Source organism: Zootoca vivipara, chromosome 10, assembly GCF_965207765.1.
Source record: "Zootoca vivipara chromosome 10, rZooViv2.hap1.1, whole genome shotgun sequence".
NCBI classification, from domain to species: Eukaryota; Metazoa; Chordata; class Lepidosauria; order Squamata; family Lacertidae; genus Zootoca; species Zootoca vivipara.
In genome coordinates, this window is record NC_142593.1 from 40,299,766 (window position 1) to 40,312,230 (window position 12,465).

Consider the following 12,465-nt stretch of genomic DNA (forward strand, 5'->3'; position numbering starts at 1 on the left):
AGGGAGGTGTGTGCATGTATCACACAAACAAATTAAGCATTACATGTTGTCTTCATCTAAGTCTCTTCCTTTTTCTTTTCTCAATGTGCAGCCTATTTAGATGTGACATTTCAAGACATTTCCCTGCCTTCACAAGGACTCAGAAGCAGTTGTCCAAAGCTCAGAATGAGATGGAAGACTCCACTCCCCATGAGGAAAAAGCTGTGGTAAACTGAAACAATTTTTGGTATTTTGTAGATGATTGTATATATACTATGATTTTAAAATATTATTTCATCCAAGTTGCTTAGCAGTCACAAAAAATCATGCAAGTTATTGGGCTTACGTTTGGGCAGCTCCACCATTCAGTCCATAAAGCTTTGCAAGTCATCCACCATGAAGTCAATGATCTGTTCAGATGTGCACTAATCAGTTCACACAAGCAAGTCTTAATCAGTTCACACAAGCAAGTATTACCTTTTATACATACAGAATCTTATTCAATACAGAGAAGCTGAACACCATATCATATTTTATTTGCATGCTTCCAAAAGTAAAAGGTGTGCATCCAGTTCTAAGAAACCATTTCCGTAAATGCTTAGAAGACTGACTCATTATTATCTAAGCTGGAAAAAAGTAACTCACAAATAGGCCCTCTGCTCTTGGTCATGTGGGACCAGAAAAATAATATGCCCTAATATGTATATATGAATACTCTTTTTGTACCAGGAAAAAGGAAACATGGTTTCCCATTGCATCCATCCAGACTTAGAAAAACGAATAAAAGATACTCATATGTCATTTCATAGTTCAGTAATGTAGATCCAGTTTTGTGGAACTCCCTCCTGAATGAGACAACACAGGCTTTTTAAAAAAATAAAACTAATATGGATTTTGGGAGAGAGCTTAAAAAGCATTAGCTTTCATAGCATAGTACATACTTAAAAGCATAGAAAAGATTTTCAAATTACAAACTAGCTCAGATATTTAAAGACTGCATATTCATTGGCTAGTTACAGGTAGGTAGCCGTGTTGGTCTGAGTCGAAGCAAAATAAGAAAATACCTTCAGTAGCACCTTAAAGACCAACTAAGTTTATATTTTGGTATGAGCTTTCGTGTGCATGCACACTTCTTCAGATAGAAGTGTGCATGCACACGAAAGCTCATACCAAAATATAAACTTAGTTGGTCTTTAAGGTGCTACTGAAGGTATTTTCTTATTCATTGGCTGTTAGTCCTAGAAGACTGCCCCCCTGCCTTTTAGGCCTTTCCCCACCTGGTCTGGGAGGGTGAGGCCTTGGCTGGCTGGCTGAGTGACTGACGAGCAGACTTGGTCCATGGAGTATCTGAATGCCACTTGCTCAAATGAGAGAGAGGTATTGCATTTATGTCTTAGCTGACCACACATTTGGTTGACCACCATGAGAATAGTGAGCTAAATTAGTTAGACCTTTAGTCAGATCGACCAGGGCTTTTCTTTTGTCCTTATGTTAGAAGGGAAACCAACTGAATTCATTCTCTGCTCCAGTGAGGATCAAATCTCTGACCAGTTACCTTGGATAAGCCCATAATTATTTTAATATTTCATATACTACATACTTATTGTGTCTTCCCCTCCAAGAAGCTCAAGGCACTGCGCATTGTTTTCTCCTGTCCTTTTATTCTCACAACAACCCTGTGAGGTAGTTTAGGCTGGCCCAAGATCAGCAGGTGAACCTCCCGGCTGAATGAGGATTTCAACCCTAGTATCCCAGGTCCTAGTTCAACACTAACCTTTACAACATACTAACTCTCTTACTACAGAAGTCATAATATTCTAAACATACCCAGGACTCCATTGTCTCCTCAGGGCTGGAAGAAAACACATGAGGTATCTTCATATTTGTCCTTAAATTTAAGTTAAGATATCCACCTTTTTAACATTTTGAATTAACAAAACAAAACCCAACCACAACTGGTTGTAAATCTCAACAGAATCAATAGGACATGTAAATTTAAATCCACTAGGAAAGTTGTCCTGAGAGTCACACAAGGGGCAATGTCAAAGGAATGTTTACACATCTCAGAACTGTATCCAAGCAATTGTGCTCACAAACACAAGTACCAACAATTTTACTTATTTATGTAATTTACATCCCGCCCTTCATTCGCAAGTAATTGGGGCTGGGGGTGGTCACAACACTAAAAATACACAATGAAGTCAAACAAAAACCTGAAAACAAGCATGAAAATATACAAACCATGTCATCTGTTCTTTCCTAAAACTATGGCTATGTAACTCACTCTTCATTCCCCAAAGGCCTGAAGCCAAGAGGAAGGCTTTCAGCTGTCACCCAAAACTATATGTGGGAAAATAATTGTGTGGAACACAAGTACACTTTTTGAAGCAACCTTCAGCTGTATTATCATTTGGTATGATTGATATCATCAAAATAATTAAAATGTTAGTCTCTCCATTACTGCTTATCCAAGGAAGTTTCTGAATAAGGAGAAACAGTCTCATAATCACAATCATTATGAGTCAAGTATTAGGGTTATATGAAGGACAAGGAAACACATAACATTTTCTTAGAATAGGCTACTCTGGACTGTGTTCCCTCAAATATATTCTATTTATCATTTCCATCCTAAAGTTCTGAAAAAACGTTACACACATTTGCAGCAATTGCTGTCAGTTCACCACCCTGATTGGCTGTTTTCCCCATGATGTAATCTATGCTCCCTGAATTATTTCCCCCAAAGTTTCCGTTTTTAATTATGATTGAATATGCAATAATATTCATGCAGTGTTTTCATGCAGTATTTTAAAAAGGCAAATAGCTAATTTATTTGTGAGGTTGAAACCTGCAAAAGGGTTAAGAGAGTTTTGATTCACTATTATATGCATCAGCCACTACAGCCATGAAAAGCAGAGGAAACTAAGCTATCCTCAGAGGAAAAGTATCTGAATCAAGGCAACATAAATCACTGTACACTTTGAATTGCTTTCTATCATTTTTGAAAAATCCCAGAGAATAGGTGAGGAGCCAGTAGCGAAAAATTATTTTCGCTACTTCTCCCAAATTATTTTTTTCCTTTTTGAACAGATTACTACTAGATTGTGGGGATGCTGTGGACATAATCTAGCTTGCTATCAGCAAAGCATTTAATGAAGTCCTCCACAACAGTTTGGTTACCTTTATAGCTAAAGGATAACACTGTCTGAAAAATTCACAGCTGTCCAGAAAACCATTCTTAAGAGCACTCATCAATAGTTCCTCACCCAACTGAAGAGATTTTGAGAAAGGTGCTGCAGGGCTCCTTGGGCTCAAGTACTGTTCAACGTTTTCTTTCATCAAAAGACATAGATGAGGGGGCAGGCAAAATCACATTTGCAGATGGCACAAAACTTGGGGGGGGGGTTTTAGCTACACCATAGGAGACTAGAATAAATTTCGGACTTTGAAATAATGGCAATCTGGGCTGCAATGAATAAAAAAATGAAGTACAGGTACAAACACAAAGTTCTGTATACTGTACAGACAAAAAGTTACCAAATGCAAAGTTATAGAATGAGTGATACCTGGCTTTGCAGCAGTACATATGAAAAGGATCTCGGGATTGCAATTTATCACAAGCTGAGCATGACTCAGCAGCTGCAAAAAAAGGCTAATGTAATTTTGGGCTGCATTAATAGAACCATAGCTTCCTAGCCACTACTAGTAATAACTTCACTTTATTCTGCCCTAGTTGGACCTCAGCAACAGTCCTTTATCCAGTTCTGGAAGCTGCATGCCAATTATCAGGGATAAGTGGTATTACAGCCATCTGGAGATGCTCTAGCTCTGAATTTCCTGCATCAAGCAGGGGCTTACACTAGATGGCCTACAAAGTCCCCTCCAATTGATCAGATCTATCAATAAGTGTGGGGTTAAATTATTTATTTACATCAGGTTTCAGGTAATATTTCCAAACAAACATTCATACTAACTACCGTAATTGGCAGAACAGCTAAAATTTATTTGTTTTAAACTAATTACAACAGGTTGTATCCAATGCTCTACATGCATTGTTCTGTGGGCACAACTGCACTTCCATTTCTTATTCACCCCATGAACACCCCCAAAACGGTGGTGCTTCCCCCAACCCTCCCAAGCCAAATTTGAACTCTTACCTTTGTATTGTTGCTATTTGTATACAGTTGTACCTCAGAAATTGAACAGAATCCATTCCGGAAGTCTGTTCGACTTCCAAAACATTTGGAAACCAAGGCGCGGCTTCTGATTGGTTGCAGGAAGCTCCTGCAGCCAATCGGAAGCCGTGGAACCTGTGTTGGACATTCGGGTTCCAAAGAACATTCACAAACTGGAACACTCCCAGGGTTGCGGTGTTCGAGAACCAAAACGTTCAACTCGCAAGGTGTTCGACTTCCGAGGTACGACTGTACCTGCAGCAATCAGCATAAATACAGCTTAATTTTACTGCTGGTGTTCCATAATACAGAAGGATGTTATGTATTTTGTACTTTATCAGTCTTAGTGCAACTTTTATCCCTTCTGCTCGCAATAGAGGAGCTAAAAATACAATCTATGGTAGAAAACAATTATATATTAATTTACAACCATCACCAGAAGTTAAACCCCATACAGTGGAACCTCGGTTTATGAACACCTCGGTTTATGAATTTTCGGTTTATGAACACAGCGGACCCATCTGGAACGGATTAATTCATTTTCCATTACTTTCAATGGGAAAGTTCGCTTCAGTTTATGAACGCTTCAGTTTATGAACAGACTTCCGGAACCAATTACACCCATGCTTCAGTTTATGAACGCTTCAGTTTAAGTACTCCGCGGACCCATCTGGAACGGATTAATCCACTTTCCATTACTTTAAATGGGAAAGTTCGCTTCAGTTTATGAACGCTTCAGTTTAAGTACCCTGCGGTCCGTCTGGAACGGATTAATCCACTTTCCATTACTTTCAATGGGAAAGTTCGCTTCAGTTTATGAACGCTTCAGTTTATGAACAGACTTCCGGAACCAATTGTGTTCATAAACCGAGGTACCACTGTAATGGCTTCCTAGGGATACTTAAAAGCATATGTTGCCAATATGTTACACTCTAACCAAAGCTTTAACAAGATTGTCAATGATGCATGCTTGTGTTTACCGGGAGATACAAACCTGACAGTAAAGATAAGCAAAATGTAGCCTTTTATCAGTAATTCAGAAATAAATCTCAGAACAAGGCTTGACAATAGAAGGTCTTCCCACCATTTGTTTAACAAGGTATGATGTGACCCAGGATCTGATCTCTCAAACCACTTTGAATCATGTACATGGCTTTATAAGGCAAGCTAATAAGCTGCTGCTTCTCCAAATAATTTTGATAGGACTAGTAGAACATTTAATACTGCATAAATAAATACACAGCAATTACAAAACAAACATATAGAAAATGGACATTAATGCACAGATAAGCATTAGTTGGATTACAGATTTTAGTTGGATTACAGGTGTGAATTAGTAGACAGACTACAACTGAAATTATTCTGTATAAATGACTAATAATAATTTGGAATTATATGGAACAACCCTGGAAAAGTGTATTTGTGCTCGTGGCATTATGGGACAGAAATGATGACAAAGAAATTATGAAAACACATACACATACACACCACACCACACCTGAACTACTCAAATAAAATTACAGTATTTTGCTGGAGCTCTCCAGATTCACTTCGAAAGCTTGCAATTGATAAAACATAGTAACACCACACCCAGCAGTGCATTTCTCATTCTGGCTAAATGAACTACCTATATTTTGAATTCCCAGTTCTCCCATGGAAAGTGTTCTCAACTAGGAAGGATTAATCAGTCCTGTTAAAGTGGGGTTTATGCAATGGTGACACATTTGAAAAACTTGATCTTATTGTTTCATGGACTCTGCAAAGTGAAGTTACCAGTTATACATTACATATTTGCATAATGGATGCTGCTAACAGCAGAACAAAAACAAAAACAGAAAGCATTTCTCCCATTCATGCTTCCCATTTTAGCTGCTTCTTGAGGCAAGGTGAGCTACTTCAGCTCCCACAGCCATATTCAATATATATTTGCAAATCTAGATGGCACCATTTCTCATTTTGTTATCAGAAAATTCTAAAATACTGTAACAGGGTAACTTGCAACTATCCCATAGTTTTCACATTGCAGAATTGCTGCAATGTACAATATTTGGGCAGCATTTTTTCCTTGTGAAAAAAAAAATACTATAGATGTGAAATATACAAGGGCTTTGGAGCAAGCACACTGTCTGCTTATTGGGCTGAAAGGAATCTCAGCCACCCTGCTTTAAAATATTAACAATAAAGTATTAACAACTTCACATAGGAAGTGTACTTTGTACTACACTTCCCCTTTGCACGAGACATTTCAGTAGAATTACGATAAACAGCTTACAGGATTGAAGTCTACAGCTTCTCTGTGTAAAGGTAAGCTGTACTGTATTAATGTACTTTCAGAGATAAAATGCTTGAGCTACTTGATTTCACCCACTTTTTAAAATTAAAAAGCCTATTTCCTATGTCTTATCCGTCAACATGAACTAATCAAGGATATTGCCTCTTCTTCCAGAAAGCAATATTAAATTAGGCATTTAATAAGTAAAAAAGCTGCAGCTAAACAAGATTCTAGATATAGGAATGAGGTTGAGCATACTATAGCCTAGTTAACAAATATCAATCTCACTGCACTGTTGAAACACAATGAAGCACCTGGTATTTAATATCAACATGCAATATTTGCTATATAATGGACCCTATCAAACCTGTGAAAATCATTACAACAAATGCTCTTGAAACCTCTTCTATAACCACTAAAGGATTTATAAATTTAGGTGAATTTCACATGTGTGTATGAAAGTGTAACGAGGATACCCAGTAAGATTCCCCCATATATGGAGCAGTAAATCAACATTTCAATGTAGGTGATTTTGCCCAATGCAACAAGCGCTTAAACAAATGAAAAAAGAACCTGAGAATCCTATTTGAAAGATACGTTTTTGCCAATGCTTTACCTGTCATTATTCCTCTGTTGCAACTATGGTCTATTGGCCATGTATTGCAAGATATAGAATAACACAATACGAATTGTTAATTTTCCAGAAACATTTCATTCATGTTTCAGCACTAAGTCCCCTCAACTAGCTTATCTGCACTGGGAAGGTTTTTCACTGACTGCAAATCATTTCCTCGGTTTGGGTTTTGTTTTGTTTTGTTGCAAGTTGCATATAATCAATACGAGTATGTCTGCCACTGTTGATTAATCAGTGGACCATTACCAGAGCTAGTGTTTACTAGAATGCTGGTGCCTGTTTAATTAACAAGACTTTAAGAGCCACAATGGATAGTTGTTAGTATCAAAGCTAAAACAGTCCCTGACCATCAGTTAAGCCTCCAGGGAGCAATTTATTATTGTCACACAAGGGTACATTTAGTTGTACAGTAATTTTAAAAATAGCATTGATACTAGCACTAATGCTGCAAACCTAAGCAATCTTACTAAAGTTGGTCCTACTAAAATTAGTCTGTTTTGGTTCAGAGGAAATGCATTTATGATCAGATTGCAAGTCCTCATTTATGAGCAGTCAGGTCTGCTGTTCTCAGATTAAGCTCTTTTCCGGTGTGCACTGATAGCAAGATCTGCACCACCAACCCACAGCACAAAGTTTCTGAGGGCAAACAGACCAAATGTGCCAATCCAAAGCAGCAAGGCTACACGGTTTAAAACTGCAACAGGAAATCTGAATGGTTTCAGTTATGAATTAAAAGGCACTCCAACGATCTTGTGCTTTTTACTTTAATAACCACAGCTGTAACCTGCGCTTCTCTCTCTAGAATAAGAACTGGGTACTGTATATTTTGCAATGTCAACGCTTTAAACAAAACATGGCACACAATCAACGTGAGCCACCTGACATAGCATTTCAAGTTTCTTAGCACAAAACTCAATAAGGCACGCATGTATATACATTGCATTCTCTCTCAAGAAGACCCACATAAAAAACTGTTCCACATTTTCAAGCTGCAATGAGGTGGAACAAGGCACTGGGGGCGGGGGGGGGAGAGAAACGCTACCGTGGTTCTTAAATATCAAGAATGGCAACTCCAGGGGATTGCAAAATATGTATGTCAACGGTGCCGAAATATTTTTTAAATAGAAACGCACGTTACAGAAGCTTCCCCCCACAACTCCGGATCCTCCTGCCCACAGCGAAAAGAACTGCCTGAAGAATTAGCGGGTTTAACCGCATTGCAACTGAATGGCTGATACATCCGGTCCTGGGTCCTCCTCCTCTTCCACCACCACCAGCAGGACAAATTCAAACTTCAAAGCCTCCCTGCAGTCGGTGGGCAAATATCAAGCAGCCTTCGGCCCCGCAGCGCCCACATATTCCCAGCACTTGCAACATCAACGATCTCGAGCGAAAAACCGGGGGGCGCGGTGGTAGGTGGTTTGGGGGCGAAGAAATGCAACGGGGTAGCGAGGGAGGAAAAAGCCATGGTGCCAAAACAATGCTTTCTCCGGGAAAGAAGCAGCGCTGCACGCCGACCGTGCACCCGAGAGCGACCCCTGGCAAATTTTCCTGGCGAAACCCAAGCTCACCGTGCAGCTTCCACGAGTTTTAAGTTACCGCAGGCAAGGCGGCTCAGCGGGAGCGTTTGCAAACGCGCCCGTGCATTGCACCCTTCCTTCCCGTGCAGCAGCTGCGCGCAGACCTCGGTCACCTGCCCACGGAGCGGGGTCCCGTTCCTCTCCCCACAGGCCCAGCCCAATGCCCGGGGGAGATCCCGCCGTTCTCAAGTGTCACCGCCCTGTCCAGCCCCGACCGAAATCACACTCACCCTGTTCCGACCGGAGGGGGCGGCGGCTCCACGGTCTTCTCGGCGGCGGCGGCGCCAGCTCCCGCAGCTTGGATCGCGGGGTCCGGCAGCGGCGTGTCGTGGGAGCCGGCGAGGAGGAAGCCGCGGCTGGGGGAGGACGCGGGGCTGCCGGGGGTCGAGCGCGGCTGCACGGCCGCCGCGGAAGAGGCGGCGGCGGCTCCCGAGAGGCAGAGGGGCAGCTCCGGGTACTCGGCGGGCTCCGGCAGCCCGTCCAGCTCCACGCTCCGCACTTTGCGCAGCTGCTTCCGCCTCCAGTCCGAGCGAGGTTCCCGAATGCCGCCGCCGCCGCCCGGGTCTCTCGTCAGGAGCCCGCTGCCGCTGCCGCCGCCGCCTCCAGCGCTCCCAGCCCCGCCGCTCCTCACAGACTTCGGGCTCCGGGCGGCCGGGACGGAGCAGGAAGGGGAAGCGGAGGCGGAGGCGGCTTCCTTACTCGACGATAATCCGACCGAGGAGGAGATGCGACTCGCAGCCGCCACAGCAGCAGCAGTCGCAGCAGCCGCCGACCCTCCTCCTCCTGCTGCCGCCGCCATTTTCTCTGGCAGCTCGCATCACATCCCACACACCACTCGCACTCCCGTCAGCCAGTCGCACCGGGCTCTCTGAGGAGCGCGCGGGCGGGGTGGGAGGGAGGGAGAGCAGAGGAGAGCGAGCGAGAGAGAATGGCCCGGCCCGGCAGCCGCTGGCACGCAAGCGGCGCGGGCTGCGCAGGCTGCGTAGCGCCGCGAGGAGCGCGGGTTGGGCGGGCCCAGGTTGAGGGGGCGGGAAGAACGGCGAGAGGAAGGAGGCGATAGGTAGGCGGCAGGGAGCGGAGAGGCGCGCCTCGCGGCCGGGCCTGCCCCTCTCTCTCTCTCAGCGCCGCCTCAGGCCGGCCAGGTACTGTACTGGCTTGGCTGTGGGAGCTCCGTGTCAAAAACAAAACAAAAAATAAGCGCTCCTCTGCCGTCTCGTCCTTTTCCCACAGCCAGGCTGGCTCTGTCAGCCGCCCTGCTTTAAAACATTAGGGAAGAAGGTGTTGACTTTTGCTATCCCATTAAATATATATTGTTGGTATCACTCAAACGAGCAGTATTAGCACGCGCTCTCTCTCATATCTCCTAAATATCAACATCCAGGCTGATGGTTGTTTGTTTGTTTTAAAATAATCGTTCCATTTCCAAATGCGGAATTCCCCCACCTGCACGTGAGAAGCGGCACCTCCCATTCCATCACCTGCGGGCTCTTGCGAGTCTATTCTGCTGCATGCGTTGCATTTGGCATCAAACCCTATTCCTTTTATGGAAGTCAAGTACCAGCCCAGTTAGAGGCATCTAACTTCAGAGCATGTAGTTTTGCTTTTCTCTTTCTTAACCACTCTGAGGCCTGTTTATTTGTTTTGTTTTTACGAGCGAGTGGTGTACAGTGTAAGTTTCATGAAATAAAAATCATTCTCACAATGCCTATTCAAGGATTGGACAATATTGTATCTCCCCCCTCCCGCTATTTTTTTAAAATTGTTTTGCAGTGGTCTTTTTTTGCTCTGGATCTCTAGCTATAGCGTGACCTTATTGGGTGGTAGATATGCAGCATCATGACAGAAAAGGAGTAAGACCCTTCCTTACTTACTTGGGAGATAACTCCACTGAAATGAACACAAATTTACTGGAAACAAAATTTAAAAATTCCCTCCAGCAGCACCTTAAAGACCAACTAAGAAGTGTGCATGCACACGAAAGCTCATACCAAAATAAAAAACTTAGTTGGTCTTTAAGGTGGAAAGAATTTTTTTATTTTGTTTATTTTATTTTGAAGGAAGCTGCTAGAAGGAATTTTTTTATTTTGTTTCGACTACGTCAGACCAACATGGCTACCTACCTGTAACAAATTTACTGAGCAGACATGTATAGGTTTTTCCAGAGGGGTAGCCTTGTTAGTCTTTTGCAGCAAAAACAACAAAGAGTCTTGTGGCACCTTAAGGACTAATAAATGTTTCATGGCATAAGCTTTTGTGGACTCAAGCCCACTTCATCAGATACATAAATGCCAACTAAGGTTTTACTTCATGCATCTGACAACTAACATAAAGGATTATACTGCAAGGTTGCAGTCCTGTGTACATTTACTTGGGGGTAAGTTCCTTGAATTCAAATAGAACTGAATTCTGAGTAAACATGCTAAACAAATGAGTCATTGTTATTCCTAATGACATGAAAGGCCCTTCGATTTTACCAAGGGTAAAAATCTTAAATATCTTTCAACAATTTTGTAATCTCTCAGCCACCATACATCAAAGGACACACACTCCTTTTAATTATTAGATTTGCATCCTTGAACTTTGCTGAGCCCACTGTCATTGACAAGTCCTGCACAAACCCATGAATAGGCAGAGTGGCATCCTGACATTGCAACTAAGCAATCATGTAATGCAACATTAGAGTGTTACACATGCCAATCCCATTCTTAGTTTCTCCGGAATGTCATTTGATAGTCTCCTTTGCCCTTTTCTCCCATCTGCTCAGAGAAACAGCGATGAGGTGTGTGTCATTTGTCCTTAGCCCTACTGTTTGGAAAAACAAGTGACCAACTCATTTGGTGATGCTCAGAACCTCCCCCCATAAAAAAACCTCTATACACAGCAAAAGAAATAAAATACAGAACCCCCAAAGGCAACCACAACTAAACAATAACAAAACAAAAGTATCATTTAAAAAACAACAACAAGCCCCTTGGCAGGCATCAATGGGGTGTTCACAAAAAACGTAGTTGAATATATTTCATTTTTGGCAGCAGCCCCTGAGTTTATATCTGCAATAATGGCATGTAGTAACTTACTTTGATGTCATTGTGCCATACATTTCTCTATTCCTGTGAATAGCAGCTAATGTGGAGCTGAGACAAGGAACCACATAAGATAACAATATCAATATATGGGGTAAATTTTACTGCATGTTATAGAGGGAAGGAAAACTTGATACAGGTTTGATGACAGCTCTGTGTTTCTTAAGTTGTATTAATTTAAATGTAACTTCCCTTTGCAAGCATTTGTACTTAAAATTCCAGCCCGTAGTTAAGCATCTTCAGCTCTAGTAAATAACTATGTGCCTTATCTCAATCTTTCCCCGTTTTTAAAGGAATGTGTCTTTTAAAATCACCACTGGTTCTGCATGATTTAACATGATAATTTACATTTAAGAATTTACGATATCTCACTCCAGAATTTTAATGTCGTTATTACCACTTTGTCAAAATGAAAATAGAATGAAAATGAAAGGGTTAGATACTTTTTTCATAGCCTGCTACCGGTATTTAGCTTGCAGTTTTAAGCAGATGCAAATGATGATAGGATTAACAGACTTTTATAACTCATGGAAATCTGCCTTGGAATGATTTGGCATGAAGGCCACAGTTCTATTATATATATAAAAAAACAAATACCATATGGCACCACGGCATCAACAAAGCCTTCTCATTATTTCCCCAATACCTTCCGGGGAGGGTCACTAAAAGATGGTGGCCATGCCATTAATTGTCTTCTTAGTGTTCCTGCCATTGTGCTCCAGTAGATCTCTGCCAAACCTTTTAT

General features: G+C 42.0%; 1 protein-coding gene across 2 annotated transcripts in view; it reads right to left on the reverse strand.

Annotated features, from left to right (window-relative positions):
* Nucleotides 1-10,338, reverse strand: part of MAP3K1 (mitogen-activated protein kinase kinase kinase 1) — a 65,837-nt gene extending 55,499 nt beyond the window's left edge. For both annotated transcript variants that reach the window (XM_060280287.2, XM_060280286.2), the window contains exon 1: nt 8,868-10,338. In XM_060280287.2, the coding sequence (XP_060136270.2) occupies nt 8,868-9,436 (569 nt within the window). In that variant the 5' untranslated portion in view covers nt 9,437-10,338. The remainder of the gene's footprint in view (nt 1-8,867) is intronic.
* Nucleotides 10,339-12,465: the final 2,127 nt, after the last annotated feature.